Source organism: Anolis carolinensis, chromosome 2 (genome assembly GCF_035594765.1).
Source record: "Anolis carolinensis isolate JA03-04 chromosome 2, rAnoCar3.1.pri, whole genome shotgun sequence".
Classification (NCBI taxonomy): domain Eukaryota; kingdom Metazoa; phylum Chordata; class Lepidosauria; order Squamata; family Dactyloidae; genus Anolis; species Anolis carolinensis.
The window spans coordinates 150,005,092-150,031,173 of NC_085842.1; the positions used below are offsets into that span (position 1 = coordinate 150,005,092).

Consider the following 26,082-nt stretch of genomic DNA (forward strand, 5'->3'; position numbering starts at 1 on the left):
GGCAAAATAAACCCCTGCAAAGGTTTGCAGTACCTGAAAAATCACAACCAGAGACTGCATCTATTTTCAATTTCTGGGTTAAAAGGCAGATTTGTGGGGCTTTAAGCAATGTGAGTAGATCAATAGGTACCGCTCCGGCGGGAAGGTAACGGCGCTCCATGCAGTCATGCCGGCCACATGACCTTGGAGGTGTCTATGGACAACGCCGGCTCTTCGGCTTAGAAATGGAGATGAGCACCAACCCCCAGAGTCAGACATGACTGGACTTAATGTCAAGGGAAACCTTTACCTTTTTTAAGCAGCTCAACTTGCTGCACCTGAAAGCCTGTGGAAGTGGAATTAGAGGGAAAAACCCACCTCATTTTTTTAAAAATAAAAGAGACTGCAAAAACAACAACCAGATCCACTTGGGCCTGCAGGCCACATCTCCCACTTCTGGACTACAATGACTGGCAGCAAGTCTATGAGTTTTGAAATAGATGGAGACCACAATGCAAGATCCTGCTTTTATAATAATATATATAATCTTCTCTTTAACCAGGAGCATATTAACATCTGCAGACATTGTCAGAATAATTATCATTAGAATAACAATAATAATAATTAATAATAATAACAACAATAATAATAACAATAATAATAATAAAAAAGGGTAGGAGGGGACGGGTGAGGCAAGTCTAGTACACAGTCCTGTGAAGTCAGCGGAGTCTTTGGAGCCTGCGCTGCTACATCATTCAAGTGCCCCTTCTATATTTACACACTTGCCTGGCATCCATACCCCCAGCTAAGCTGGAGGGAAAACAGTGCATTGAACACAAAATAAAAACCATCAAATAACCCTCCCCTCCCTTCCCTTCCACCAACCGGTCTTTTTTTGTCTTGTTTGTTCCTTTTCCATAAAACTTCCCATCAGAAATACATTATTTACACACGAAATAAATAGAGCGGTAACCTGATTTGTGTTTGGCCTGCGGCAAACAGTCAGAGGTACTAGGGAAAGTATGGCTTGGATTCAAATCTGTACAGAGCTGTGTGGGGAGCCGGGATCAGCCTGCAACCCCGGGCATGGCAAAGCTGGGCACCTTGCATATTTCAGGGCCTTACATCCAACTTCCAGGAAGTGGCACGAGAAGTCCTTCCACTGTCCCTTGCCCCTCTTCCCACCCACCCTAGCCATTTTCTGGCCCTGGAGCAGAGGCTGTTTTTTGCAGTCTCAGCACAGGATGGGCACACCATCTGCAGTCACAAGCCGTCCTGTTGTGGGGTCATAACTCCCCGCCAGGTAGTAGAGGTCTTGCCGGTCCTGGTATTTTTTGCTGCGTGTCAGCTGCTCGTAGTGTTCACGTTCAACCACTTGGCATTTGTGTGAGATGGTCTGGACATCATTCTCATCCTCATGGCATGACTGGTACAGCGCGTTCTGCAAGAAGGTCAGAAGTCAGAACATGGCATCTCAGCACTGGGTTTAAGAATATAACTGCTAAATATGAGCACAAGACTCCAAGTGTATTTTCACTGTAGAATTAATGGAGTCTGACATCACAACTGCTATGACTTGATGCTATAGAATTCTATGATTTGTAGCTTTGTGAAGCACCAGCAATCTGGTTGAGAATGCTAGGCACCTTATAAAACTGCAACTCTTAATATTGAGCCATGGCTGGTGTCAAATTGCATTAATTCTCCTGTGCACATGCACCCTAAATTATTAAAGGACAAAGATAATCAGCAGAAACCAGGGCAAGCCCTTGCGAAGATCTGAGGACAGGCATGATTAGAGAAGATCTACCACATTTCACATAATACACCTGCTAGATCAGACTACAGGCCTAATTCTAGTTTAGCATTTTGTGCCTATAAGGCATTGCCTCTGGGCAATCCAAAAGGAGGATATGCTAACATTCCTGAGTAGCTAGTGCTGTCTGTTTTGAAGATAAGATACAATCAGCATGACTAGTAGCCATTGCAGGATTTATCCTCCATATATTTTTGCAGCTCCCTTTTAAAGCCATCAAAGTCCTGTACCAATCATATAATGACCTGTCAGTAGGTACTGGTCCATCATCTGTTGACTTTTGCTCTAGCTTACTGTGCGTTCGTCCAGATCCCACATCCCACCTCTTTTTGTCTCATTGGTCACTCATTTTAAATCTATCTATCTATCTATCTATCTATCTATCTATCTATCTATCTATCTATCTATCCAACTCTGGTCAAGATTTTACTCCTTCCGCTGTTTGGCCTGGCCACTCACCTTGCCATCGCTGTGTCGCTTGCCCAGCTTGGTCTCTTCAGGATGGTAGAACCATTTCACTTTGACAACCATGTTGCTGCCCCAGGACTCCCACATGCTCTCAATGCGGCCAATGTATGGCAGATGGGGTCGGCCCGCGGACAGGAAAACAGCACAGTCGCCGATGCGCAGAGTCTCCTTGCCCCGTACAATGGCCTTGTAGAACAATTTCCGTGCTTTCCCCTTCATGCCACGGCGCTGTAGGAAAGAGACAGATCATGCTAAGCCAGAGCAAACAGGGGCTTGCATGGCACATGAGGTCCCTCCTTCCTCCTGGACCTTAATCAAGGGATTCTGATTGTTGCCATGGAAACAAAGCCATCAGACTGTCAACAGCTGAATATGCCCTTCGAAGCCTATGGCAACTGAGCTTAACTGGGGGCCACTCGCTAGCAAAACACAGAAACTCTGCTCCAGGGAAAAGCCCTGTTGGTTTTCTGCTTGAGGAGAAGAGAAGAGAACCATAAAGCAAAATGCGTTTATCAAATGACTTGTCTATTCTTGTTCTAGTGTCCATGCAAGCTTATTGGCAGGGACTACAGACAAGAAATTAGAGGTGCAGATCACGGCCGGTGCCTCAATGGCAATAGCCTAATACCAGCTGTGCTAAAGTGTAAGGAGCTTGACCCCCTCCCAATACTTACCAGTGCTAGTTAGACTCCCTGTCCTATTTGCCCTCCTTCCATATCCAGAAAACTGACTCATGGAAAGCTGCTACTTATGAAACCTCTGCTAGAATCCCACCAGTTATGGAAACATTTATAGATTTTGCAACTGTTGCAAAATTCTTATGTAAAGCATCTGGAAATACTGAATGCCAGCTAATAAGACACAGGCCATCTTTGGACAATTGTATTACAGAATAATACGCCAAGATACAAACTCATCTTCGGATGGCATCCTGTTAGTGGTGTAAGTGGACGTAAGTCAGCCTTACACCTCTGTCTTGTTAGTTCTTTTGCTTAACAACCAGAGCCCCTACCTTGGATTTATTTCATGCCTGATGGAGACTGGGGAGGGATATAGCTATATACTGTGGCCAGATGAGACATGACTACATCACGTGCTGAGACTGTTGGAGGACCCTAGTGGACCTCAGTAAGTCATTTACATGTCTGGTTACTGGGATATGGCTAGACACTTCTGCAGTTCCCCCCACCAGTACCTCAGTTTCCAAAAGGCACAGAATGGCCAGGGGAGGCTACAGCAATGCTACTGTAAGTCTGGGGAGCTTTGAATGGCCTCATGTAGCTAAACTCTACATGCAGATTTATTATGTTGTGCTGGCCCATACAAGATGCTTGTCCTTGTGTCCCAATATAGTGTTGGCTCACTCCTCCCTTCAAAGTAAGTAAACAAGTCCCCCATTATCATCCAGTGGACCCTTAGTATCTATTGGGGATTGGTTCCAGGATCCCCGTGGATACCAAAATCCATGGATGCTGAAGTCCCTTTAAACAACGGTGTGATAAAATTGCATTCCATATACTATATGGCAAAATCAAGGAAAAAATATTTTAAAGCCATGGATGGTTGAATCAATGGATACAGAATATGTAGGATTGGAGGAGCAAATGTAGTTTCTTTTTACAATGGAAAGAGGAAACTATTGTTAATGGCTTCAAAACAACCCAGGATATGAAGCCATAGTTTGAAATTGTCATCACATCCTGGAATAGTCTAAAGCCAACAAGCAGGTCCCCAGTAGGGATTTAATAGGAAAATATAGCCTATGTACAGGGACACAAGGTTAATTTCTGTCTCAGTTTATCATGTTGAATTCCAACCATTCAAACATGACCATAATGTCCACTATCCATAGAGATTGGCTTCTACCAGTGCATTCCAGAAAAATGAAGTCCAAATTTTGTGATGCTCAGATAATCCCTGCAGCAGTCTTGTAGGCCGGTCCCAAGTATGGGATAAGCAGGTCTGGTTGCTTTAAGTGTTTAAAACATGCCGCTGAAATGTTAGTATTCTGTTTTGTTAGCCTTACATTTGTACGGAAACAGGAATTCACAGTTCTTTTGTCACAACCCAGAGAAAGGGAAATTTAGCCTTTCCGTTTTGACTAGGGGCAGGAAAACAGCCCAAAGAGGGGATGAACCTTCCCATGTTTATGCTATCCTCTTGGCCAAAGGCACAAAATGGCTGGGATTAATAACCATACTTCCTTCCAGCATTTCCTCCTGGCTCTCTCACACTAGCTCATTCAATATGTTAGTATGCAAGCAAAGCAAATGCAAACCATTTTCCTTCTCTCGCACAATGTGGTCTAGTCACACCACAGGGGATCCTTTTTAAATGGCAATTCCCTCCCCGAAATAATAGTCTTTGTTTGATTCCCAGCCACTTTCCATACCTGTGTGGGATTCCCAGACCATTTCCAGAGCTGGCGCGCTGGCAGGAAAGCAGAAATCTTTGGCCGGTTTTCCACCGAGGGCAGTCGCTGCCGGCGGGCGAACTCTTTGGCTTTAGAGAAACTCAGGGCCTCCTTGCGCCTGAGTTTGCTCTTGGCACTGGTGCCAAAGCACCTCTGTAGGGTGTTGTTCTTTGAACGCAGGGCTTCAGATTGAGCCAGCAGGGCTGGAACGGGGTGCGTGAGACAGGTCTGCACCAGCAATGTGGGATCCTCATCATCAGAACTGTATGATGAATCCTCATTGTCCGAGGAACAGAGGCTGGAGGTGGAGCCTGAGCCAGAGCTGGAGGAGGTGGATGATCCCGAAGAAGAGGAAGAGACAGAAAGGCGCGTCAGGAACCGAGAGGGGACACTGCCTCTCAGTTCATCCACCTCATCTTCATCCATGTCGGAGTAAGAGCTATGACAGTCACTGTCACAGTGTAACCCATACTCTGTTTGACCAGTGTACTTGCGTAATGCTAACCCCATAGGCAACGTACTCTTCTTCTCCTTGATCCCCAAGGCTGGATGAGGGTAGCCATGGCCAGATAGTGACCCAAAATCCTTGTCACTCATTAGCAAAGCCTTGCAGTTTTTGTTCTTGGGTGAAGTCACACCCTCGTGATCCAGCTTGACCAGATATTCACCACCCATTTTCCGACGCCCTCCCTTGCCCACCTCCATGTCTAGCCGCTCAGCCTTCTTGGCACGCAATAGCTTCTGGGCACATGGCAGAACCAGGCCAGCGCTTCCAAAAGCTGAGTAGGAGTTGGCGATGCGGCTGAAAGAGTCAGATCCAAAGCCATTGCCAAAGATAGGGGCAGCCACAGTATGGACTGGGAAGAGAACCTCTTTGGCACGCAACTTTTTGCTGCTACCATTGAGCTGAAAGAGGTTCTGCCTCATGACTGTGCTCTTGCTGGATGCCTTGCGCTTGCTCTGAGCCATGGCTGACCAGCTCAACAGGGGTGTTGCACGGCGGCCTAGGAAGTGATCTCCTGGCAGAGCTTTTGAACTTGAATGCAGCATGTCTGATTTACCTGTTGAGAAAAGGGAAAGTCAGATAAATACTGTGTTTCAAATCTGGATCTAACCTACCTATATCAGGGTGGGCACTTCCCGAAGCCTGAGAGCTGCACTGGCTCACTTTCAGCTCCCTTAGACCTCTGGATAGTCATTGGATGTTGTTGCAACAGCCAGTTTGGGAATCTGGAAGTAATGGTCTGCGCTTCCTGTCACTTGTCGGACCACTTGGAATGTAGGATTATTTTGGCTGTTTGGGAATGGGAAGCCCCACAAAATAGCATTTTAGAACCCCGCAAAAGGTGTTTGTACTGTTTTAACAAACTTTTTTGTGTGCCAAGATGACAATTTTTCCAGGTGCAATTGGGAGCAGGGAGTAGGATATTTTGTGAACTGTCCACATGCAGTTCACAAAATAGACTATATAATTTCTAAGCAACTTCTTCTTTATCTTGTACTCTGCAACTAATCAGCAGATTTTACTGATCACGCAGCCTCTCCATTTGCAAGTTTAGATCTGCGGTCTCCTTTCAGCAGTCAGTTTTCCTCCTGCCTGAACTGAGCAGCTCAGTTCTCAAGTTAAAATTCTTACATTTCTGAAGTAAGATTTCTCGTTTGTTTCAAAGATGATAGGCATCAAAGTTCAACATGTGCTGTAGATCTGTAAGTATCTGAACTCAGACATTGTCAAACAATTTCTGCCAATCTTGCCAGTAGTAACATGATGACAAAGGATAGGAGGCAACAGCTGCCAGTAGTCAAAATGCAGCATTATCCATTTACCCTGCCTATTGTTTGGGATTTCATGAGGAGCCCAGGAGCTATACATGACTTGTAAACAGTTTCTATTATCCTGACATGTCAAAACAAACTTCAAAATAGTTTATTTTGATATTTTGCCAAAAGGAAGGTCCTGTTTTGTGAAAGAGTTTGTCAAAATCAAAAGAAGCTCTCATCTTTGGGTGAATTTTTTAAACTGATCATTGCAAAAAACCTGTAGAAGAATCAGTTTTGTCAGAATAATACTCAACAGGCAAGGATCTCCTACGTGGCCAATATACGAAATACTGCCATCACTCTAAATGAGCTTAATTTGCTTGCAGTGACATCAGCAAACAACAAAGCCTAATTCATTTCAAATGTGCATTATATTGTTCTCTAAACAACTACATCCTGAGAAACAGTAACGTATCTGATTCAGAGTTTACAAATTCATGTACAAATCTGGTCCCTTTTACAGCTTCGTCTATCCTTCTCCTATATTACTGTTGTTTTTTAGGCCTCTCGATTGTTTAGCTTGAGCTTCTCTATCAATACTTTCCTCAGACCACCATCTATAATATCATTATATACTGAGGGTTTCAGCACTGCTAGTCCAGAGCTGACAGTGACTGTTTTTTCTGGCACAGTAAAAAGGCTATTGGATCTGGACCAGGGGAAGGAGCTAAATATATATCTGATTTTCTATTTTTATATTGTTGTCGAGTTGATTTTTTTTTACATGCTCTATATTATTTTGTGCATTGTGCCCTAATTTTCACATTGGTTGTTTATAATTATTTAATCACTTACCATGATCTTGGGGAGAGATTTAATTATTTCCTGATTTTAAAAATATATTATCTTATACAGTAGAGTCTCACTTATCCAACATAAACGGGCCGGCAGAACGTTGGATAAGCGAATATGTTGGATAATAAGGAGATATTAAGAAAAAAGCCTATTAAACATCAAAATAGGTTATGATTTTACAAATTAAGCACCAAAACATCATGTTATACAACAAATTTGACAGAAAAAGTAGTTCAATTCGCAGTAATGCTATGTAGTAAATACTGTATTTACGAATTTAGCACCAAAATATCATGATGTATTGAAAACATTGACTACAAAAATGCGTTGGATAATCCAGAACGTTGGATAAGTGAGCGTTGGATAAGTGAGACTCTACTGTAATACTATATATAAAATAAATCACTGAACTGGATTGTTATAGGATGTTAAGATTTGTTTTTTCTACTGACAAAAAGCTGCTTTAAAGTGGCAAAGTTAAAAAGTGATATACAAACGTAGGATGAAATGAAATTTCGGACCATGACCACACAGAGCACTTACTGGCAAGCCCACAGGATTATTGCAAGGATAAAAAAAGGATAATCCTTCAGTTCCTTGAACAAAGGCCAGCAAGAGAGAGCAACAGAAAGTTCCTTACCAGGCTTTTCTTTGCTGATAGCCTTTTTTCCAGTGCTTTTGGTTGACTCGGACACATCACGCCCCTCAGCACAGAGGCTTAGGGCTGGCTCACTGGAATGGGGAACATCACTGGAAGATCTCTTGTTACGTCGGCAGGAAGTTGAGACCAGCAGTGCAGGCGAAGGTTCTGTGCCTACCAAGAGAGAAAAGGGACTCAGAAGTCTCTCAACAGATCAAGGTGGTGATGTCTACCTAATCATCCATTGCTTTCTTGCCAGGCCCAGCCCAACACGGCACGCTGGCCACGCCCCCGCATTGGGCGCCACCTTCCCAGGGGCGCTATTGAGCCCCTGGGAGGCAGGGCCACACCTGGCGGAGGTGGGGCCGTGTGACGTCTGGCCCTGCCTCCCGCGCCGCGCACCCTAGCCCCGCCTTCCACGCCGCCCGTGCCGCGGGAGGCGTGGCCGCCCGGCGTGGGAGGCGGGGTTAGGGCATGGGAGGCGGGGCCAGTCCTGGCCTCGCCTCCTGCGGCGCAGGGGAGGGGGCGCAAAAATATATTTGCGTACCCCTTTGAATTTCCTCGGGCCGGTCCTGTTTCTTGCCAATATTTGCATGATTTCCCCCACACAGGCAGAACCTATCTCACATTGTAATACAGAAAATGTAGCATTTTCTTGAAAAAAAGGAACAATGATCTTGAACTAAGCAACAGAGAAATCCAAAAAGATCCCAAGCAGAAGATGCTGAGCAAACGTGATGCTGATTGTTACAAGGACTTTTCTTCTTAGAAGGGGGTCCATTGTGAATGATGTTTTCCCCTAAAGTGCTCAAAGCGGTGGGATATTTTGGACAAAATAACTCACATCAGGTGCCAATGGCTTAGAATTAATTTCATCCAAAGATACTTACATTGGATTTTGAAGTCTGGTGGCAACATGCGAATATTGGACACTGCAATGTGGCCTGTGTCCCCATCATCAAATTCTACCAGCACTGAGTCTGCATCATCTTCTTCATCACTTGAGGAACCTGTGGGGCAGAAATGGTCACAACCTTGGCAATAGAGGGATATCCTTCAGGTCAGTTCTGTGGCTGGCATGAGATAAACTCTGTCTCAGTGACTTACTGGTAGTTAGTCACTATATTCTCATCCTCCCCTCCCACACCTTGGGATGGCTATTGGCTGGCCTGGCTCACCTCGGATAACATTCCCTGGGTAGAGGCAGCGTGACTTCTGGCTCCAGTAAGCACACACTCGGGTGCCAGGTGGTAGGTTGTGACTTGATTGTGGCTGCACATCCAGAACCTGGAAAAAACAAAGAGCCCTGGTTGGCAAATGGTCCACCATGCTCTTAACTAGGCATTGGAAACACTACTGACACTATTTGTTTAGCCAAGTGTGGGCATGTTTTATGTCATCAGGCAATGATGGATATTGCTAAATTTGTACATAAAGTAATATAAATTTAGAGTTCAGGTGGCAGGAGGGCATCCATATTTTCTTGATAATATGGATTCCTCTCGTGGTCATCAGTAATGTACTCTTATTCTTGCACCTTACCAATGAATGGCACCATTTGCTCCAGCTACAAAACCCCCTGCTTTCCAAACTGTAAGTACTGCATATCCTCTTAGACAGAGGTTGGGACCATGTTGTGCATCAGAGATTGTTGGACATACTCCAGCAGCTCTGCCTGAACACATGCAGAGGACTAGAGGCTGAAGTCCAACCATACCTGGAAGACCACATGATTCCCACCCCTGCTGTAAAGGGCTGGGTTGGGTTAGAATAAAATACTGCTTATAATAGCAACTGATTTTCCAAATATACAATTCTGCATGGTCTGTTTTTAGTAAAAAGTTGATGGTGCTTTGGGTTTTATTAATCTGGTTGTGTCCCCATCATTGAATTCTACCAGCACTGATTCTGGTAGAAGAAATCTGGCTAAAGCACAAGAATAAACTAAGACTGCCCCTTCAAGGACTCCTCTGATAATGAGAAATTGGAGCAATGACCTTCCCTCCATATGCCCAGTTTTGTCCTGTAAAATATCCAATTATCCCTAAAAAAAAGGGAAGAATAATGATCACTCAGAACATCTGCACTGAAAGCAAGAAGCTACATACAGGATCTACAATAGTTGTGAGGTTGGTAGATGCCCAATACAGCATACAATGCCTACCATGGTACAAATACTGAATAAGGAATAAGCACACGAACACCAGGCCAACATGCTCCTGAATTCACCTTGCCCTCTCTGACCCATAATCATGCCACCTTAAGCTTCCATATCCAGAAGACCTGGGCCTTCCAAGTGTACCTTGCTTGTCTCATCAAAAATCTTCTGTCTCATATTCTTTGCCAGCTTGTGCTTGCACATTTCCACGGGGGAGTAGTACTTCATGCTCCCTGCCCCATAGGAAAGTCCCACTGGTATTGTTCCCATCTGCATTAGCAGCCCAGCTTCTCCACCCTCAACTGCCTAAGCAGGCCTGATTAATCCCAGGCCATGATCTACTGGGACTCACCGCCTCCTGCAGCAGCTGCTCCTGGGAATAGATCCTCTGCCGGTTCCCCCGCTCTCCCTCAATGACGATGCTGTAGCTACAGGAGAGGCAGAACAATGACAAGGATTTACATGGCTGAAGATGTCTAAGACTGGAAAACTCAGTCTGGCTAATTTTGATAGATGTGAAATGGGGCATTCAGCTCTCAGGCTGCAGCAGAGAGAACAGAGAACTTGTGTTTCAGTCCAGTGGGAGTGCAAGGTATTCATTGTATACTTCAGAAAGCCAGTAAGATATGTGGCAAAGAGCACTAGGTGCTCGTTTTGAGGAAGTGCTGAGAGCTTAGTTTGGGAACAGAAGAAAAGCTACCACAGTGGTTAACAGCAGAATCCCAGGGGTACGTGCACAAAGTCACTCTCACTATAGTCAATGACGCTTATTCACAACTCATAATAACGCTTACTTTAAGGAAGCAAATTTTAAAATGCACACATTTCTTGTTTTAATGCAAAGTTACATTTCAGTTTTACAGATGGATGAAAGATTTGGCCATGACATATAAGATTCTTATAAGAAGAAGTCCCCAAATACAAATATCTCAAATGCAACTCACTATGCTCTAAACCATATGGGCTCTTTGACATAGGATCTGTGGGGGTAGGTGGTGGGGAGGCACTTTGTCTGCATCCACCGGAGACAAAATGTAGCTCACTTGTGACTGTAGGTGGGACAGATGGATCCCTCTTTTGAACTGAAGTCATGCACATCTGCAATTCATATGGGGCAATTATTTTAAGGAAGAGATACCTAAGTCTTTCTTTAGCAGGAACTACAATTATCTGCAAGCCATAGGCAGAAAGGGGGAAGCAATGTCTGGAAAGGACACTCCTGGAGTGCAGAGGAAAGGAACTGCCCACCCTCTTATCAGCACTGACATTTGATTTTTAGAAGAAACTATGCTCTCTCTCTCTCTCTGCATATGTATCCCATGTCTGTGTTTCGGAAGCACAACATCTAATAGATTCAGACTCTTACATGTCTGGTGGCTGCAGACTCTTCACACTTCCAGCATAGAGCAGGCTGTCCTCTTTGGGGATAAGCACACGCAGTCCATCCTGGAGATCCTCCTTGTGGATGGTGCATGACTGGGCTGCAACCACAAGGCAAGAGATTAACATTATCCTCCCCATTTCCTTATGGCAGCAAAATTGGTGTCTAGGATGCAGATCAAACTTTTAAAAGTTGGCCCAGCAGCCAACCACCTTTGACATACAGATTCATTACTTAATATTCATATCCCTTTAAGGGAGCATCAGATAAAAGAACAGGGTTGCATATTGGTTTGGGGGCTTCATTAGTCTCCTGAGATTTCTTCATCCTTTGGAGCTTAGTGAGAAATTCAGGCTTGAATCCTGGGCTCTGCCACATTTGCTCAGCCTGTTTGCTCTTCATAAACATTTCCATTTGTCCAAGCAGTTCATTGCACCACCTTGGTTCCCAGCTGTCCAAACCAGAACTGCCCACTCTCTTTTCTTGGTCTGACTGCAGAACACCATTATCACACTCCATCTTTAGTGTTACCCCCACCTCATTATCCTTCTGGTCTCTATGCCTTTCTCTTTGTGGTTACTAGCTTTTATTTCTCCACATCCTTGCTGACTCCTGCCCTCACCCCATGACCAACACTATCCTAGAATGCTCAGCTGTAGTCTGGAGCACTGCCATAGTCTACAGCACCCCAAATGGGGTCCCCTTAGCTCTATGTTGGGGTCCCCCAAAAATGACAATAGCAAAATGTTTCTAAATGCCACCTAAACATTTACACAAACGACATGCAGTGTTTACTGTGGACTCCCCAGAAAATGCTTCAGCTCTACTTCATAAAAAGGAAACTTGTTTAGAAAGTCTTGCAAATGCTTGTTTGTTATTAGTAAATGTTTGATTTGTATACCTATTTTATTTATATACCTAAATACCAATGGTCACATAAAATTTCTCAGGCCAAAAGGGGTCACAAATGGAAAAGTTTAAGAAGCCATGGTCCAGAAACTCACCAGGGGTTATGTCTTGCTCTGTACCAGAGGGAGGCATCTCCTCCTCTTCAGAGAAGCTGCTGTTGTCATCAAACTCAAACTGATCCTCAATGGCAAAGCTCTCCATCAGCCGGCTGACTGCCCGGCCTTTGCACTGCAAAAGCAAACGCAAAGCATGTCTTCTCCTTGCACACAGGGATGCTCCACAAGCACATGAGAAATAATGAAATGCTTGAGGTGGAAATGTCCTGATTAAGGCTCTCATGCATCCTGCATCAATACCTAATTCACAGCACCACCAGGAGCCTTACTAGATGGCATTCAATATGCATTAATGGAGTTTCAAGTGAATCAAAAGAGCTGGCCTGGAGTGAAGAGCTGCAGGACTTATCTCTCTGCCTCCTTTATGCTTGGCCAGGAAATCCAGTTCCTGCCCCCTAATCTGGCAGTAGCAAGGGAGCCATGTATCTTTTGTCATTTTTGGAGCTGATCTAACCAAATTTTGCACTGTATAAGTGGGTTGCAATTTCCTACCTGCTTGCTGACCACCTTGTTCTTGACTTTGGACAATTTCTTGCCCTTGCTGAGGATAGATTTGGCATTGCGAGGAGAGAGTGCTAATGTCCCATTCTTTCTCTGCCAAGAGGAAAAAACAGCCAATCAATATAAAACACCCAAAAAAGAAGCAGCACACTCAAGGACTTCTGACCTGAAAGTTGTGGCCAGAAAAGCCCACTAACACATGTCTGCCCCACCTGCTACTATCAGATCCCTTTGTTCCAAGGACGGGGCCATCCCAATCCCCCGAGGGTGTTCTGCAGCCCTGTCCCTGCTCACCCTGAGGGCTGACTGCAGCACTTTGCTCTTGCGTGTGGCTTTCTTGAGGCGTTCACTGCTGAGCTTTCCTGCATCATCCCGCATTGTGAATGATCGGGCCTGACTGCCAGAGAAGAACCCCTCACTTGTTGCTGATGTGCCAGGCCCACAATGAAGCTCTTTGGCCTTGTTCTTTAACTTCTTCTTGTTGGATCCCCCACATGATCCTGGGCGACACACAGGTACCTTTTCCAGCCTTGCTATTCCAGGCTTCACTGGACGTTGCTTGATTTTGACTTGGCCTTCAGGACTGGGGATTCGGCAGGGTCCTATACAGATCCAGAAGAGTTTAATATTAAATAAAGGAGTCAAAGGGAGACAAAACACCACAGTGGGGCTTCCTCCTACTGTGCAGTCTGGATCTTAAGAGATCTATGACATCAATAAGTAGACCATGTTAACTTGGTATCTATTTAAGCTTGGTTCCTAGGCCCTGTATTTATTTATTTATTTATTTATTTCTGATATTTCTACCCCGCCAACTCAAGTACTATTATATACAATGACATTGTATAAGGTACCCCTTAGAAGCCATAGATGATTGAATCCATAGATATGGAGGGCCAACTGCATTGTAATTTAATATCTTCTGGGCTTGTCAGATGCCCTTCCATATTTTATTTCATGAAAAAGTAAGACTTGATTTTCTTGGTTCTCCTTGTAACTCAAAAAGGGATCCAGGGACTTCCTGCAAATTAACAAAACTGCCAGCTTTCATCCACCCTCAGCTGTGAGTCAGATATAATAATTTGGCAACAAAGAATTACTAGGAGGACAGGAAGACCAGACAGAGTCTGAGTCATATCCCCAGCAGGTTTCAGTGCCCAGCTCCTTAGCAGCTGGGGCAGATTCACAATCTTACCAAAACATTTCCATTACCTAACAACCCCTGCCTCTCCTTTTTCTTCTTTGCCTTCTGATTGGCTTCCATTTTCACTACCGAGGAAGGAGAGGGGCCAATTACAGCAGGACTGACTGTCATATGAAGCATAGAGCTGGTGTCACTAGTCAGGTCATCACCACCACCACCATCATCACTTTCATAGTTTCTGTGGCGATTGTCATCTGTGGACAGAGAGAAGAGTTAGGAGAAATTCATGACTAATTTCATGGTGCCCACCTTCTACCATTAAAGCATACCCAGGACAATTTTTTTTTTTCGTGTCAGGAGCAACCGGAGTTGCTTCTGGAGTGAGAGAATTGGCCGTCTGCAAGGACGTTGCCCAGGGGACGCCCGGATGTTTTGATGTTTTTACCATCCTTGTGGGAGGCTTCTCTCATGTCCCCGCATGGAGCTGGAGCTGATAGAGGGAGCTCATCCACACTCTCCCCAGGTGGGATTCAAACCTGGCAGCTTTCAGGTCAGCAACCCAACCTTCAAGTCACTTAGTCCACTACGCCATCTGGGGGCTCCACCCAGGACAATAACCATATTACTTTTAAGGCTCATATCCCAAAATGAACTGAGAAATAAGGGTTGAGAGGTAGCAGTTCATTAAATGTTTTACTATAGTAGTTTTGAAAGATTTATCTGGGTCTTTGTATTGGGTTGCCTTGTTTTCACTTATTACTGGAAACATAACTCCTCACCCATCCACCCTTTGGCCTGGAAAATTGCAGTGAAGACATAACCAAAGAACATCTGGGAAAGCTGCCCTGGTACGCTCATTATGGGGTAAAAACCTTTTAAACTAACAAAAAATAATAAAAGCTCTGAGTATGCGTGGGATTCTTTTTTGAGCATGACCTCCTTTCTGTGCTGACCCTGCTGTTGAGCAGGCTGTGCATTCCCCTTCCGATCTCAGTGCCTACATCCTGGTCCTTGCCCCCTTGACAATGCACCTTTGTTCTTTTGGCTTTGGGGAGTGGAAGCTGGATTCCTGTCTCAGTCTTGGTTTCCTGATAAGATGCTCCAGGAGCTCCAAGGGAAACCCAAAAGACTTCAGTCAAACAGGAGCGGACACTGTGGCCCCAGCAAAGGCTGTCATGTGCAGCTATTTTAAAACTCCACTACTTCCTCTGCTTACCAGCAGGAAATACACTTATCCCGCAAACCCTTGGTCAGAGTGGAAGATAACAGCTTTGTTGGATTTCATCCTGATGAATTGGGAGAGACTAATCACACTCATCTTCTGCAGTGCAACAATAAACAGACAAGCATGGACTTTGCTCCCTGGGAGCCTAGCAAAAGGATGCCTACTCTCCCCTCTCAGTTTTCCCTGAGCTTTTAGTAATGTGTTTCAATAGGAACATGTTACTAACATCAACCCCACATTTCCCACCACCATCAACCTTACTTTCAAAGTACCAGGGGATATCATTCCTTCAGTCTATCAGTACCTGCTTCAGGATTTCCTGTGCTTTGCTTGGCCTCCATGCTAGCAAGGTCCTGCTGAGGATATTTGATAGAAGACAAGCCTTTGGAGCTCTTAGGACGAGAAAGCTTTTTTTGGATCCGTACACCTTGAGTAGGTTCTTTCCGACGGAATGGACCAATGCTTGTAGGCAGACCTTTGCTCTTGACCTTCTGCTTGAGATGGGAGACCTTGTGCACCACATTGGAAGCCAGCTTGCTTTGGGAGCTGCTCTTTTTGCAATGCACCTTCTCCTAAAGAACCAGGGACAATGTACAAGCAAACATATTACTGCCAGTTGAAGATGCACAGACTCCCTCTCCCTTCTGCTCACTGTGGGACACCTGCCAAAATCAGGACATTCAAAAAGGCTGATAAATTTCACCTGACTCTACTACCAGTAGAGCTAACTTTGGATTCCCAACAACCTAATTTGAATCCTTCAAGAAATGGGATTCTATACTTTTACACCTGCTTCTATTTTTTTGCTGACAAACTGCCATCCGTTTTTATAGAAATCTTTTCAACATTTGAAGAAATTGATCAGGAAACTTATTGCCTTCTTAAACCAGACCAACCATCACTGGACTCCACTCAATTTGGAAACTTCAGGCTAATTTCCAATCTCCCCTACTTGGTCAAAGTCATGGAACATATGGTGGCCTCGCAACTCCAGGGATTCTTGGTAGACATTGATTTTCTAGATCCAGCGCAGTCTGGATTTAGGCCAGGACATGGTACTGAGACAGCCTTGGTCGCCTTAGTAGATGATCTACGCTGGGAAGTGGATAGGGGGTGTGTGTCCTGCTGGTTCTGCTGGACCTTTCAGCGGCCTTCGATACCATTGACCACAGTATCCTTCTGGGACGCCTCGCGGGGATGGGGCTTGGAGGTACTGTCTTGCAGTGGCTCCACTCATTCCTGGAGGGCCGGTCCCAGAAGGTGTTACTGGGGGACACCTGCTTGGTCCCGCAACCATTGTCTTGTTGGGTCCCGCAGGGGTCAGTATTATCCCCCATGTTGTTTAATGTCTACATGAAGCTGCTGGGAGAGATCATCAGGAGTTTCGGAGTACAGTGTCATCTGTACGCAGATGATGTCCAGCTCTGTCACTCCTTCCCACCTGTCACTGAGGAGGCTGTCCAGGTCCTGAACTGGTGCTTGCCTATGTCGGACTGGATGAGGGCCAACAAACTGAAATTGAATCCAGACAAGACAGAGGTCCTGCTAGTCAGCCGCAAAGGCAAACAGAGCATAGGGTTACAACCTGTGCTGGATGGGGTCACACTACACCTGAAGGTGCAGGTTCTTAGCTTGGGGTGATCCTAGATTCATTGTTGAGCCTGGAACCTCAGGTTTCAGCGGTGGCTAGGGGAGCCTTCGCACAGTTAAAACTTGTGTACCAGCTGCGCTCTACCTTGGGAAGCGTGACTTGGCCATGGTGGTCCACGCTCTTGTTACATCCCGAATAGACTACTGCAACACACTCTACATGGGGCTGCCTTTGAAGACTGTTCAGAAGCTACAACTAGTCCAACACACTCTACATTGGCCTGCCTTTGAAGACTGTTCAGAAGCTACAACTAGTCCAACGGGCGACAGCCAGGCTGCTAACCGGAGCAGCATACAGGGAGCACACCACTCTTCTGTTACATCAGCTGCACTGGCTGCCAATTTGCTACCGAGCACAATTCAAGGTGCTGGCTTTAGCCTATAAAGCGCTAAATGGTTCCAGCCCAGCTTACTTGTCCGAACGTATCTCCCGCTATGACCCACCTTGCAAATTTAAGATCTTCAGGAGAGGCCCTGCTCTCGATTCCACCACCCTTGCAAGCGTGACTGGTGGGGACGAGAGACAGGGCCTTTTCAGTGGTGGCCCCATGTCTGTGGAATGACCTCCCTAATGAGATCAGACAGGCCCCCTCGCTCTTGTCTTTTAAAAAAAATGAAAACCTGGCTATGGGACCAGGCTTTCGAGCGATAGATGCAGCAGTAACTATAATGAATTCATGACAAAGAACTGACAGACCTGGAATATGACCTGGAATGCACCTTTGAATATATTTTTATACTTTTATGGATGTTTTAATTAATATTATTGTTGAATTGTGATTGTTTTTATATATTCTGTTTTATATTCAATTGTAAGCTGCCCTGAGTCCCCCTCGGGGGTGAGAAGGGCGGGATATAAATGTTGTAATAAATAAATAAATAAACATCTTAACAGCAAATGTAATTCCATACTATATTATTATGTAATTGTGTAATGTGGGCCCTATATCTGCCATAGTAATCCTATTTCTGTGATTTGTAAAGAAACCCGCAAAATTAAACAAGACACCTGTTCTATGTGATACAATTGTGCACATTTCTGCATCCATTCCTGCAATGTTACCATCTAATTTGGTTAAGAAGCAGGGCCAGAAGTTATCTCTGATCAGGCCTAACTGGTCTAATTCTTATTCAGCTGCAAGGTAAAGATAAATAGGGGTGACAAGGTAGGCTCACCTGGGAACTCTTGAGGCCACTATAAGTTGTTTCTGGTATTTTCCTTTTTTTCTTCTTTGGTTCCCCTTCAGTCCGTAGCTCTGAGCATAGTAGTGATAAGCTTGCTTTTACTGACCTGTGAATTGAAAATAATGCTTCAATGAGTCTAGTGGAGAGATATTCAGTTCATTGTCTTCCCTATTAAGGAGTAGAGGCCACAGGTAGATGGACAGATGGGTAGAGCACTGTCCAAAGCCAAAACCAAAGATCATTATTTTTGATCAAGTATGAACTTGTAGTACAGTACCCTTCCTCCAATTTACAAATTATGATCTCATTCCATTGTGGTTACAAGATGTCCTCCACTTTCACTGAGGTTTGGGCTACAGAACCCCCAAGCAAATGGAAAAACTGCCAATAAAAGACATATTTTTTTCATCAGAGAACACCTTTCTAGGTATCTATAGGTCCTCCAGGACAACTTCAGGCAGAAGTCTCCCTGGAGACCAAGAGAGATTTAGAGAGAACATATTAATAAAATCCACACGAGTTAAAACTGCAAATATGGAGGACGGTAACTGTTTATTGCCCAATCCGGGCCAGAAAAAGGAGTATTAGTTGATGTCCTTAGGTTTCATTTAGTTTAATTTTATTTTGTGCCTGGCTGCTTTACTTTTATTTGTAAGAAGACAAAATACAGTTTTGCTATTTGAAGAAATATAAATGTTGTGTTATGTATGTAAATACTACATATTCTTCACATACATTTTCCCTTGATGGTAGAATAAGTCTCAAAGGTGTTTTTTTTTTCATGTCAGAAGCAACTTGAAAAACTGCAAGTCATTTCTGGTGTGAGAGAATTGACCGTCTGCAAGGATGTTGCCCAGGAGACACCCAGACATTTGATGCTTTACCATCCTGTGGGAGGTTTCTCTCATGTCTCTGCATGGGGAGCTGGAGCTAACAGACTGGAGCTCACTACACAGAGTTTTACCCAATGCGCCACGGGGGGCTCAAAGGTGTGACAAGTTTCAGATCAGTAACACTGGTTCTCAATGTTGTGAGGACCAATGACCTGTTTCATATGATGACTTATCTGTGTTACCCATTGCTATTCTTTATGTCATAACCATGAGAAACCCCAGGTGTGGTAGTTCATTAAAGAGCATGTTAAATATATAAACATACATCTCCCACTCTTTCAAAGAATGGCTTCTGCAGAAACCATTCACTCTGTTCTAGAGAAGACCTGAGGGCAGAGACTCTCTTTATGGAATATTGATTGTTCTAATCTGACCGGCTCAAACAAATCTTACAAAATATTAACAAGAAGTATGCAGATGCAGAGAAACCATGGTTCTACAGATATTCCCAAGCACCACAAGCAATTTAGCCTTGGGTGCTATTTCCTAGTAAGGCCACAACCGTAAAACTATGGAAAGAATGAAACAGAGTTTTATCATAAAATGAGAGGAAAGTATCCCTTGTTCATTTACAATAATAAGACAAATATTTATAATTCTGTATACTGGAGAAAGAAATTAATTACAGCTGATTTATTGATAACTAGTTGCTTCAATATTCTTCCTGTTCCACACCTGGCAAATGTTAGTACTCACAGACAGATCATAAAACAAGTACTTCCTTAGAGGAATCTACTCCAAGGAAGTGAATACAGGTTGGGTCTCTGGAATTTCTTATCTGGAATTCTGAAATCCTCAAAAATCCCAAATGCTCCACATGGGTGGAGATAGTCGCTTCTTTGCTTCTGGATGGTTTAATGTACACAAACTTTTTCATGTACAAACAGACTATAAGTATTAAGTGTACATGACACATAAATTAATTTCATGTTTATACTTGGATCATGCCTTCAAAATATCTCCTTATGTAACTAAAATACAGATAATCTGGAAGAATCTGAAATCTAAAACATTTGAGGTTCCAGGCGTTTTAGATAAGGGATACTCAACCTGTAAAATACTCCAGGTGAGATTTCAGCAGTGAAGGAAACATCTGTAGCCATTGGGTACAAGCACAGTAATAGTAACTGGCACATGGTACGGAAAGGGTGCAGTGGAACTCCCCATATCAGATAGGCTGATAGTCACAACCCTAAAGGATACATGGACAGGTGGTGTGTGTATGTGTGCATGTGTGTCATATGAGGTTTCTACAGATGCTCCAGTGGAAGAAAGTGCTTCTTGAGAAATGAACTAAACAATGACATGGTAAGGCAGTTGGAGCTTCCTGAACAGTAGATGCTAAACCGATTCCAGAGCATTCCCTGCACCCTCTCTTGTATATATTTTTCTCTTTTTTTGAGGGAGGGGAGATGAGGGCACAATACTGTACCCCTCCCATGTGTCCTGTGGCTGATAAAGGAAAGGGAGGAGACATTCCAGGGCTTTTCATGCCTTCCAGCAACATTCCAAAGCAGAGCGGCTGCCACTTCTGCTGCAGCTCATTAATTCACCAGCTATGGTGGGGGCTTTGGGACAATTGCCTCTTTCAGCTGAGCTTGTCAGAAGGTTTTATGTGCAAGGGAATTGCCAGAGGAACCACAGTGTAGCGCCTGCCCTGGCAGCTTAACTCCCTCTACACCAAGAGGATAGCAATACTGGGGGCAATGTGGGTTGTGCACATAGTTTTAGTGCCATCCTTGCGTTCTGCTTTAAGGTGACAGGTTTTATGGGCAGATGTAGATGTACACACATTTGGTGTGTATTAAGTCTCATAAGAACCAAGAAGTTAATGCATACATCTAGTGATTAGGACTGGAATTCTGGATCAAAATTTCTCAAACCCCATAGTGATTATGCAAAATATTTGCTGAATGACCAAAGGTTATACATCGTGCTTGTCTTTTGTCTTTACTTTCCAAAATTCTGAATGTGTGTTCTATTCAGGGAGGTGATGGGAAAGGATTGCAAGAACTCATGGAAAAATATGGGATGTATTACAGTCTCTAAGGAAAGGAGGACAGGGACTGGAGTCATGGGGTGGGGAGTGCTGAGTAAGTTGTCTCACGCTCTTGAGCAATGAAAGCCTTGTTTCAGCCCACTCTCATTTTCTCAGTGTTGCAGTTAAATTCCCACATGGACCATTCAGCTTGCTGGGCAGTGTTCCTGCACGTACATGCAATACGAAGGGTTGGCTCCAGCTCCCCAGCATACGTGTACCGAGTGGATGTGTACCAGAAAACCAAGAAATATTATACTGTTTGCAGCACAAAGTGATTGCTCTCCAGGATTTTACATAGAATCCTAAGAGCTGAATAGAATCTGGTGGTAACGGAATTTTGAACTTGCTCTCCATAACTAACAGTGGGATAGGCAGAAAGGAAAAGTGATCTTAAATGTTCAAGGTGCTAAACAAGTTAGTGTATTCTGTTCTGGAAATCTATCTCTGTGCTTCAGAAATGAAAATGGGAGAATCTAGAGTTGTTGGCAATGCCTCTGGTAGGCATGAATGTCTGCATTCTGCATATTCTGCACCACAGAATCAAAAATTGTTGACCTATGTACATTTTGGCAAAATGAGCATGTTTGTGCGATTTTTTATTTATTTTTGCATGATTTATTTTGATCTCCACACCGTTTTCCATAAATTGTTCTGTTTTCCATCATCAGTCTAGTTACAAATAGCAACACAGACTCATATAGGGCATAGAATCATAGAATCATAGAATCATAGAATAGTAGAGTTGGAAGAGACCACATGGGCCATCTAGTCCAACCCCCTGCTAAGAAGCAGGAAATCGCATTCAAAGCACCCCCGACAGATGGCCATCCAGCCTCTGCTTAAAAGCCTCCAAGGAAGGAGCCTCCACCACGGCCCCGGGGAGAGAGTTCCACTGTCGAACAGCTCTCACAGTGAGGAAGTTCTTCCTGATGTTCAGGTGGAAGCCTATCTATCGAATTTCACTGAGCAATTTCACTGTGGTTTCTAATATTCCAACAGGACATGTGCATGCACTTCCTTGAACAATAGCAGTAGTAATAACAGTAACAGCAGTGAAGAGGAGAGAAAGCTGAGAATTACAAAAAGCTGCATGATATGCCCAGTGCCTCTTTCTGACTATCCTCTGTGCTTCCATGGAATCACAGTGTGCTCAAAACCCAGTTCTTAGAGACAGTTACTCCACAATTATTACTGTCTGTGGAAGGAGAGTTCCAAGGTCTCTACTATTAGCATATAGTTACAACTCTCTTTGAACTTCTTCCTTCTTCCCTTAGGAAGCGTGTGCAGTCAATTCAGACCAGCCTAGAGGAAAGAATATTAGGACTGAACCCATCTGGCAGCAGAAATGGTGGGACCCATCTGGCAGCTGCAATGGTGGGATGTCTTGCTTGATGCTGGGAAAAGGGAAAGAGATGAAGAGTATCTTGGATCCAGAATGGAGAATAGACAGAGGAAGTTTACCTTCTTTCTCCCATCCCCATAGGAATGACAAATTAGGCCTGACTTTATCTTAGATGGGTCACCTTTTGACACCTTCTAACGTATCTGCTGCACCATGCTTTGGCAAAGCTCTCCCAGCTTCTCCTCCTAGCATAGTAAATATGAAATGAATTAGCTCCCTGAAGGCTTTGTTCCATCCCCACCGCTGGCTGCCTGCCCACGCTGATCTCCAGAGCTCGTTAGTTCTAATTGCTCCTCTCCAGCACCCAGGCTCCAGAGAAGCTGCCTCTTGTTTGCTCCACCCTGGGAATGCAGCCCAGGGCTTGAGTCTGCCCAAACCTCATCTTCCCAAGACAGCTTCTGTTCACACTTCTCTCTCGGCCGTGCCCCTGTACCTCAACCCTTTGACCCTGAGTCGACCCTGGAGCGGGTGCCAAATTCCATTCTGGCAGAGGCAGCAAAAAGGAAGGAGGGAATTCCCTAGTTAAACAGAAGGACGGGAAGGGAGCAGAGCTCCCTGAAGCAGGCAACAGCCTATGAGCGCCAGGAGGAACAAGCTGGCTTAGGGATGGCAAGCAGATCCAGTTAAGACCAAGCCCCTGCCCAAGCTTTGTGCCTCAGCATACTCAAGCGGGAAGGGAATCGCCATGGCTCAAGGCCATGGCTCAGTCCCGGGGAGTGGCTGGAGGAGGCAAGCTTGGCAGGAATTTCTGCTCAGCGTGGGAAGCTTAAAGGACAGGAATGTTTCTGATAGGAAGCTGGCCAAGGGGCCGGGCCCACAGCTGCTACAGAAGCATGTGTCACTTCATGGAGGCCAAAAGCTTCTTCCTGCTACACAGGGAAGGGATGCCACTATGGCTGGGAGCCTTGGCCTGGCAAGCAGTAAAGGAATCCTATGCCACCGTTGTTTGCCAGGACAGGTTTACAAGGCGGACACACTGAAATGAACACAGAAGAAGGTAGCACAAGCCACCATTCTGTTGCACTGCTCAAATATAATGGGTATGTAAGCTAATCTCACTCTAGGAGCCTGCATGATTTGGAAGCTTCCTGTCATCCTTTGATCTATGGGAAAGGGTTGGTTTGACGTGTGCTCACGTGCACGCATTCATGGGAAATGGGTTGGGATTGGACACTGTTTATGGCTCTTTAGAATGGCAGAGTCCATTTTACAAGATTACAGGATGCATCTGACACCATGGGGTTTGGTCATGTCTTTCATGGGATCTTTTTAAACTCTGAGATCATAGAGATAGTAATACTCCACAGGTATAATAATGAACAGGAGCTGTTCAACCGCAAGGCAAATTAGGCAGTTGCCAAAGGCGCCATCCTCTATGGGGCACAGTTGAAGCTGGAGGATGGTGCCTTCAGCAACCGTTGAGGCACCTCTGCCCAGGCGTGGCCAAGCCAAGGAGGCTTGGGAAGGTGTCTTTGGCGGGGAGGAGACAGCCCTCAGGCGCAGGCCAGAATCACGTCCCTGTCCTTAAAGGGGCAGCAGGGCGGCCTGGTTCTTTATTTAGGCTTTTCCTTAATCCCTCCTTATTATTTTTGCTTATTCAATACTTTTATTTTTCAGTGATTGGTTTGGGGGGGCACCATAATTCTGTTCGCTTACACTTGAAAATTACCTAGGACCAGCCCTGATAATTAAGGAATGGGAAAGAGAGAAAATGCTGTGCACCAGCTTTTCAGCCCCTCCTGAAAAGCTGACAACCAAAAAGCTCTCTGGATCGGCTGAAAAGGCATCTATCCACTCAAGCTTTGGGCTGTGTAGTTGGAAGCAATTCTGATTTGAGTCAATAGAAATGTCTCAACATTCCTAATACTAAACACTTAGTTTGCTGTGGATTTTCCTTCATAGGCATTCAGGAGAGTTTTTTTTTGTTCAGAAATTTTAATCAAACATATTTGATATCACTAGCAGTTCTATCATGGGTGGAATGTCGGGCAACAATCAAATGGAGCCACATACAGAACATGACTTCTAGGAAATGCAAAGGAAGCTGGACAGAACTGATATTGACCACCATTACTGAAGGCCATTCTCCTTTTTTTATAAAATGGTCTCTGCTCAAACAAAACTTTACAAGTCTGAAAAAAGTTTGCACTTTAAAAAACTTGCAAAATGTTCAACTAGACTACAGTGGAACATGTCTAGGCCCTGGGCAACATTGATTTATCAATACACACACCAAGTCTTGTTTTATAAGTAGCTTATGACAATGGTCATATATATTAGTTCATCTTTTCTTAAGCAGAAAAATTTTGTTTCCCCTCTTTTCCTTTCCTGGCAAAGGATAATCTAGAATGTCATTACGGGCTATCTTAGAAGTCACGGAACTGAAATGATATAACACTATATTTCAAAAGTAAAACCTAGCTGATTTCTGGTACCCTGTAGATGTAATCTTAAAATGCAAGGGGTGATAATATTGTGATTTGTAATCTGCTTGTTGTCTTCTTTCACTCTGTATTCTACTGTGGTCTGATGTCACATGATAGATTAAAGCTCGGACTAGCTTTGAAATCAACTAAGAACTGATTTCCCATTGACTTTGATTCCCTATGAATCTGTTCAACTTTACAAGATTTGAGTGAGAGGGCATGGCTTCTACACCGCTGTCCCAGAAATCCATATATTGAGCTGGGGGGAATGCAAAGAGGAACTGGGAGAAAAGGCAAGCAAGTACTCCAGTGAGCCCTGGAATGTTTCCATGAGCCATATGGTGGAGCCATGTTGCAACCCAAAGCCAACACTAACTGCTTTTTTCCCCTGTAACCTTCACTACATTTGCTAATGTTTTGTGACATAAAACCTAGAGATTAATTTTTTTTCTTCTGTCTTAATTGAAGGAACCATTTAGTACAGATTTAACTATTATTACCAAATCATCAGGATTGATGCAGCGCACACACGCGTGCTCCAATCATGTTTGGACTAGCTTGGAGGATTTATGCAAATGGGCCTGCCGGGAGAGGCAATTTGTAGCAGAGAAGGACAATTATACAGGGCCCGTGAGTGCGGGAATGACTGTGCCGGGCGGCTAATGGATAATCATAAAGCGCCAGCAGCAATGAACACCACTGCAGCGTGACCAATGACTTTATACAGCACAGATAAAGAGGCTTTTATGCAACACTGCCTTCCTCTTCAAAGAGGGGCAATTCTTTCCCCAGAGCGGTGCAGGAGGCAAGGCAGACATGAATTGGGGTGGCCGGGGGGGGGGGGGGGGGCACAGAAAAACTGGCATCTCTCCGGGTTTGCCAGTCTCCCAGGTCTTCGGGTCCACTCTGAGGTTCAAAAGAATCATGGCACTTGGTACTGAAATGCATCCACTTCTGGGGTGTGTGTGTGTTTATGTGTAGGCCTCAGAATGCTCAATGGACTCAGTTTCTTTTTTCTACCTACTCAACAATGTAATAATTACACTAGCAACACAAAATCTTGCAGAGGTAGGGAGGATCTTGCTTTCCCCCTAGAGACCTGTACTGACAATGTTTAGT

At 44.5% G+C, this 26,082-nt stretch overlaps 1 protein-coding gene across 5 annotated transcripts in view; it reads right to left on the reverse strand.

The window, feature by feature from the left end:
* Positions 1 to 501: 501 nt before the first annotated feature.
* The window catches only part of bahcc1 (BAH domain and coiled-coil containing 1), a 139,249-nt gene continuing 113,668 nt past the window's right edge, over positions 502 to 26,082 (reverse strand). For all 5 annotated transcript variants that reach the window (XM_062970824.1, XM_062970826.1, XM_062970822.1 and 2 more), the window contains exons 15-28: positions 18,193 to 18,307; positions 15,671 to 15,938; positions 14,210 to 14,395; positions 13,292 to 13,599; positions 12,989 to 13,090; positions 12,476 to 12,608; positions 11,457 to 11,571; positions 10,443 to 10,518; positions 9,111 to 9,219; positions 8,823 to 8,942; positions 7,933 to 8,106; positions 4,656 to 5,737; positions 2,255 to 2,491; positions 502 to 1,420 (exon numbers count right to left, since the gene is read on the reverse strand). In XM_062970824.1, coding sequence (XP_062826894.1) covers positions 1,214 to 1,420; positions 2,255 to 2,491; positions 4,656 to 5,737; positions 7,933 to 8,106; positions 8,823 to 8,942; positions 9,111 to 9,219; positions 10,443 to 10,518; positions 11,457 to 11,571; positions 12,476 to 12,608; positions 12,989 to 13,090; positions 13,292 to 13,599; positions 14,210 to 14,395; positions 15,671 to 15,938; positions 18,193 to 18,307 — 3,232 coding nt within the window. In that variant the 3' untranslated portion in view covers positions 502 to 1,213. The remainder of the gene's footprint in view (positions 1,421 to 2,254; positions 2,492 to 4,655; positions 5,738 to 7,932; positions 8,107 to 8,822; positions 8,943 to 9,110; positions 9,220 to 10,442; positions 10,519 to 11,456; positions 11,572 to 12,475; positions 12,609 to 12,988; positions 13,091 to 13,291; positions 13,600 to 14,209; positions 14,396 to 15,670; positions 15,939 to 18,192; positions 18,308 to 26,082) is intronic.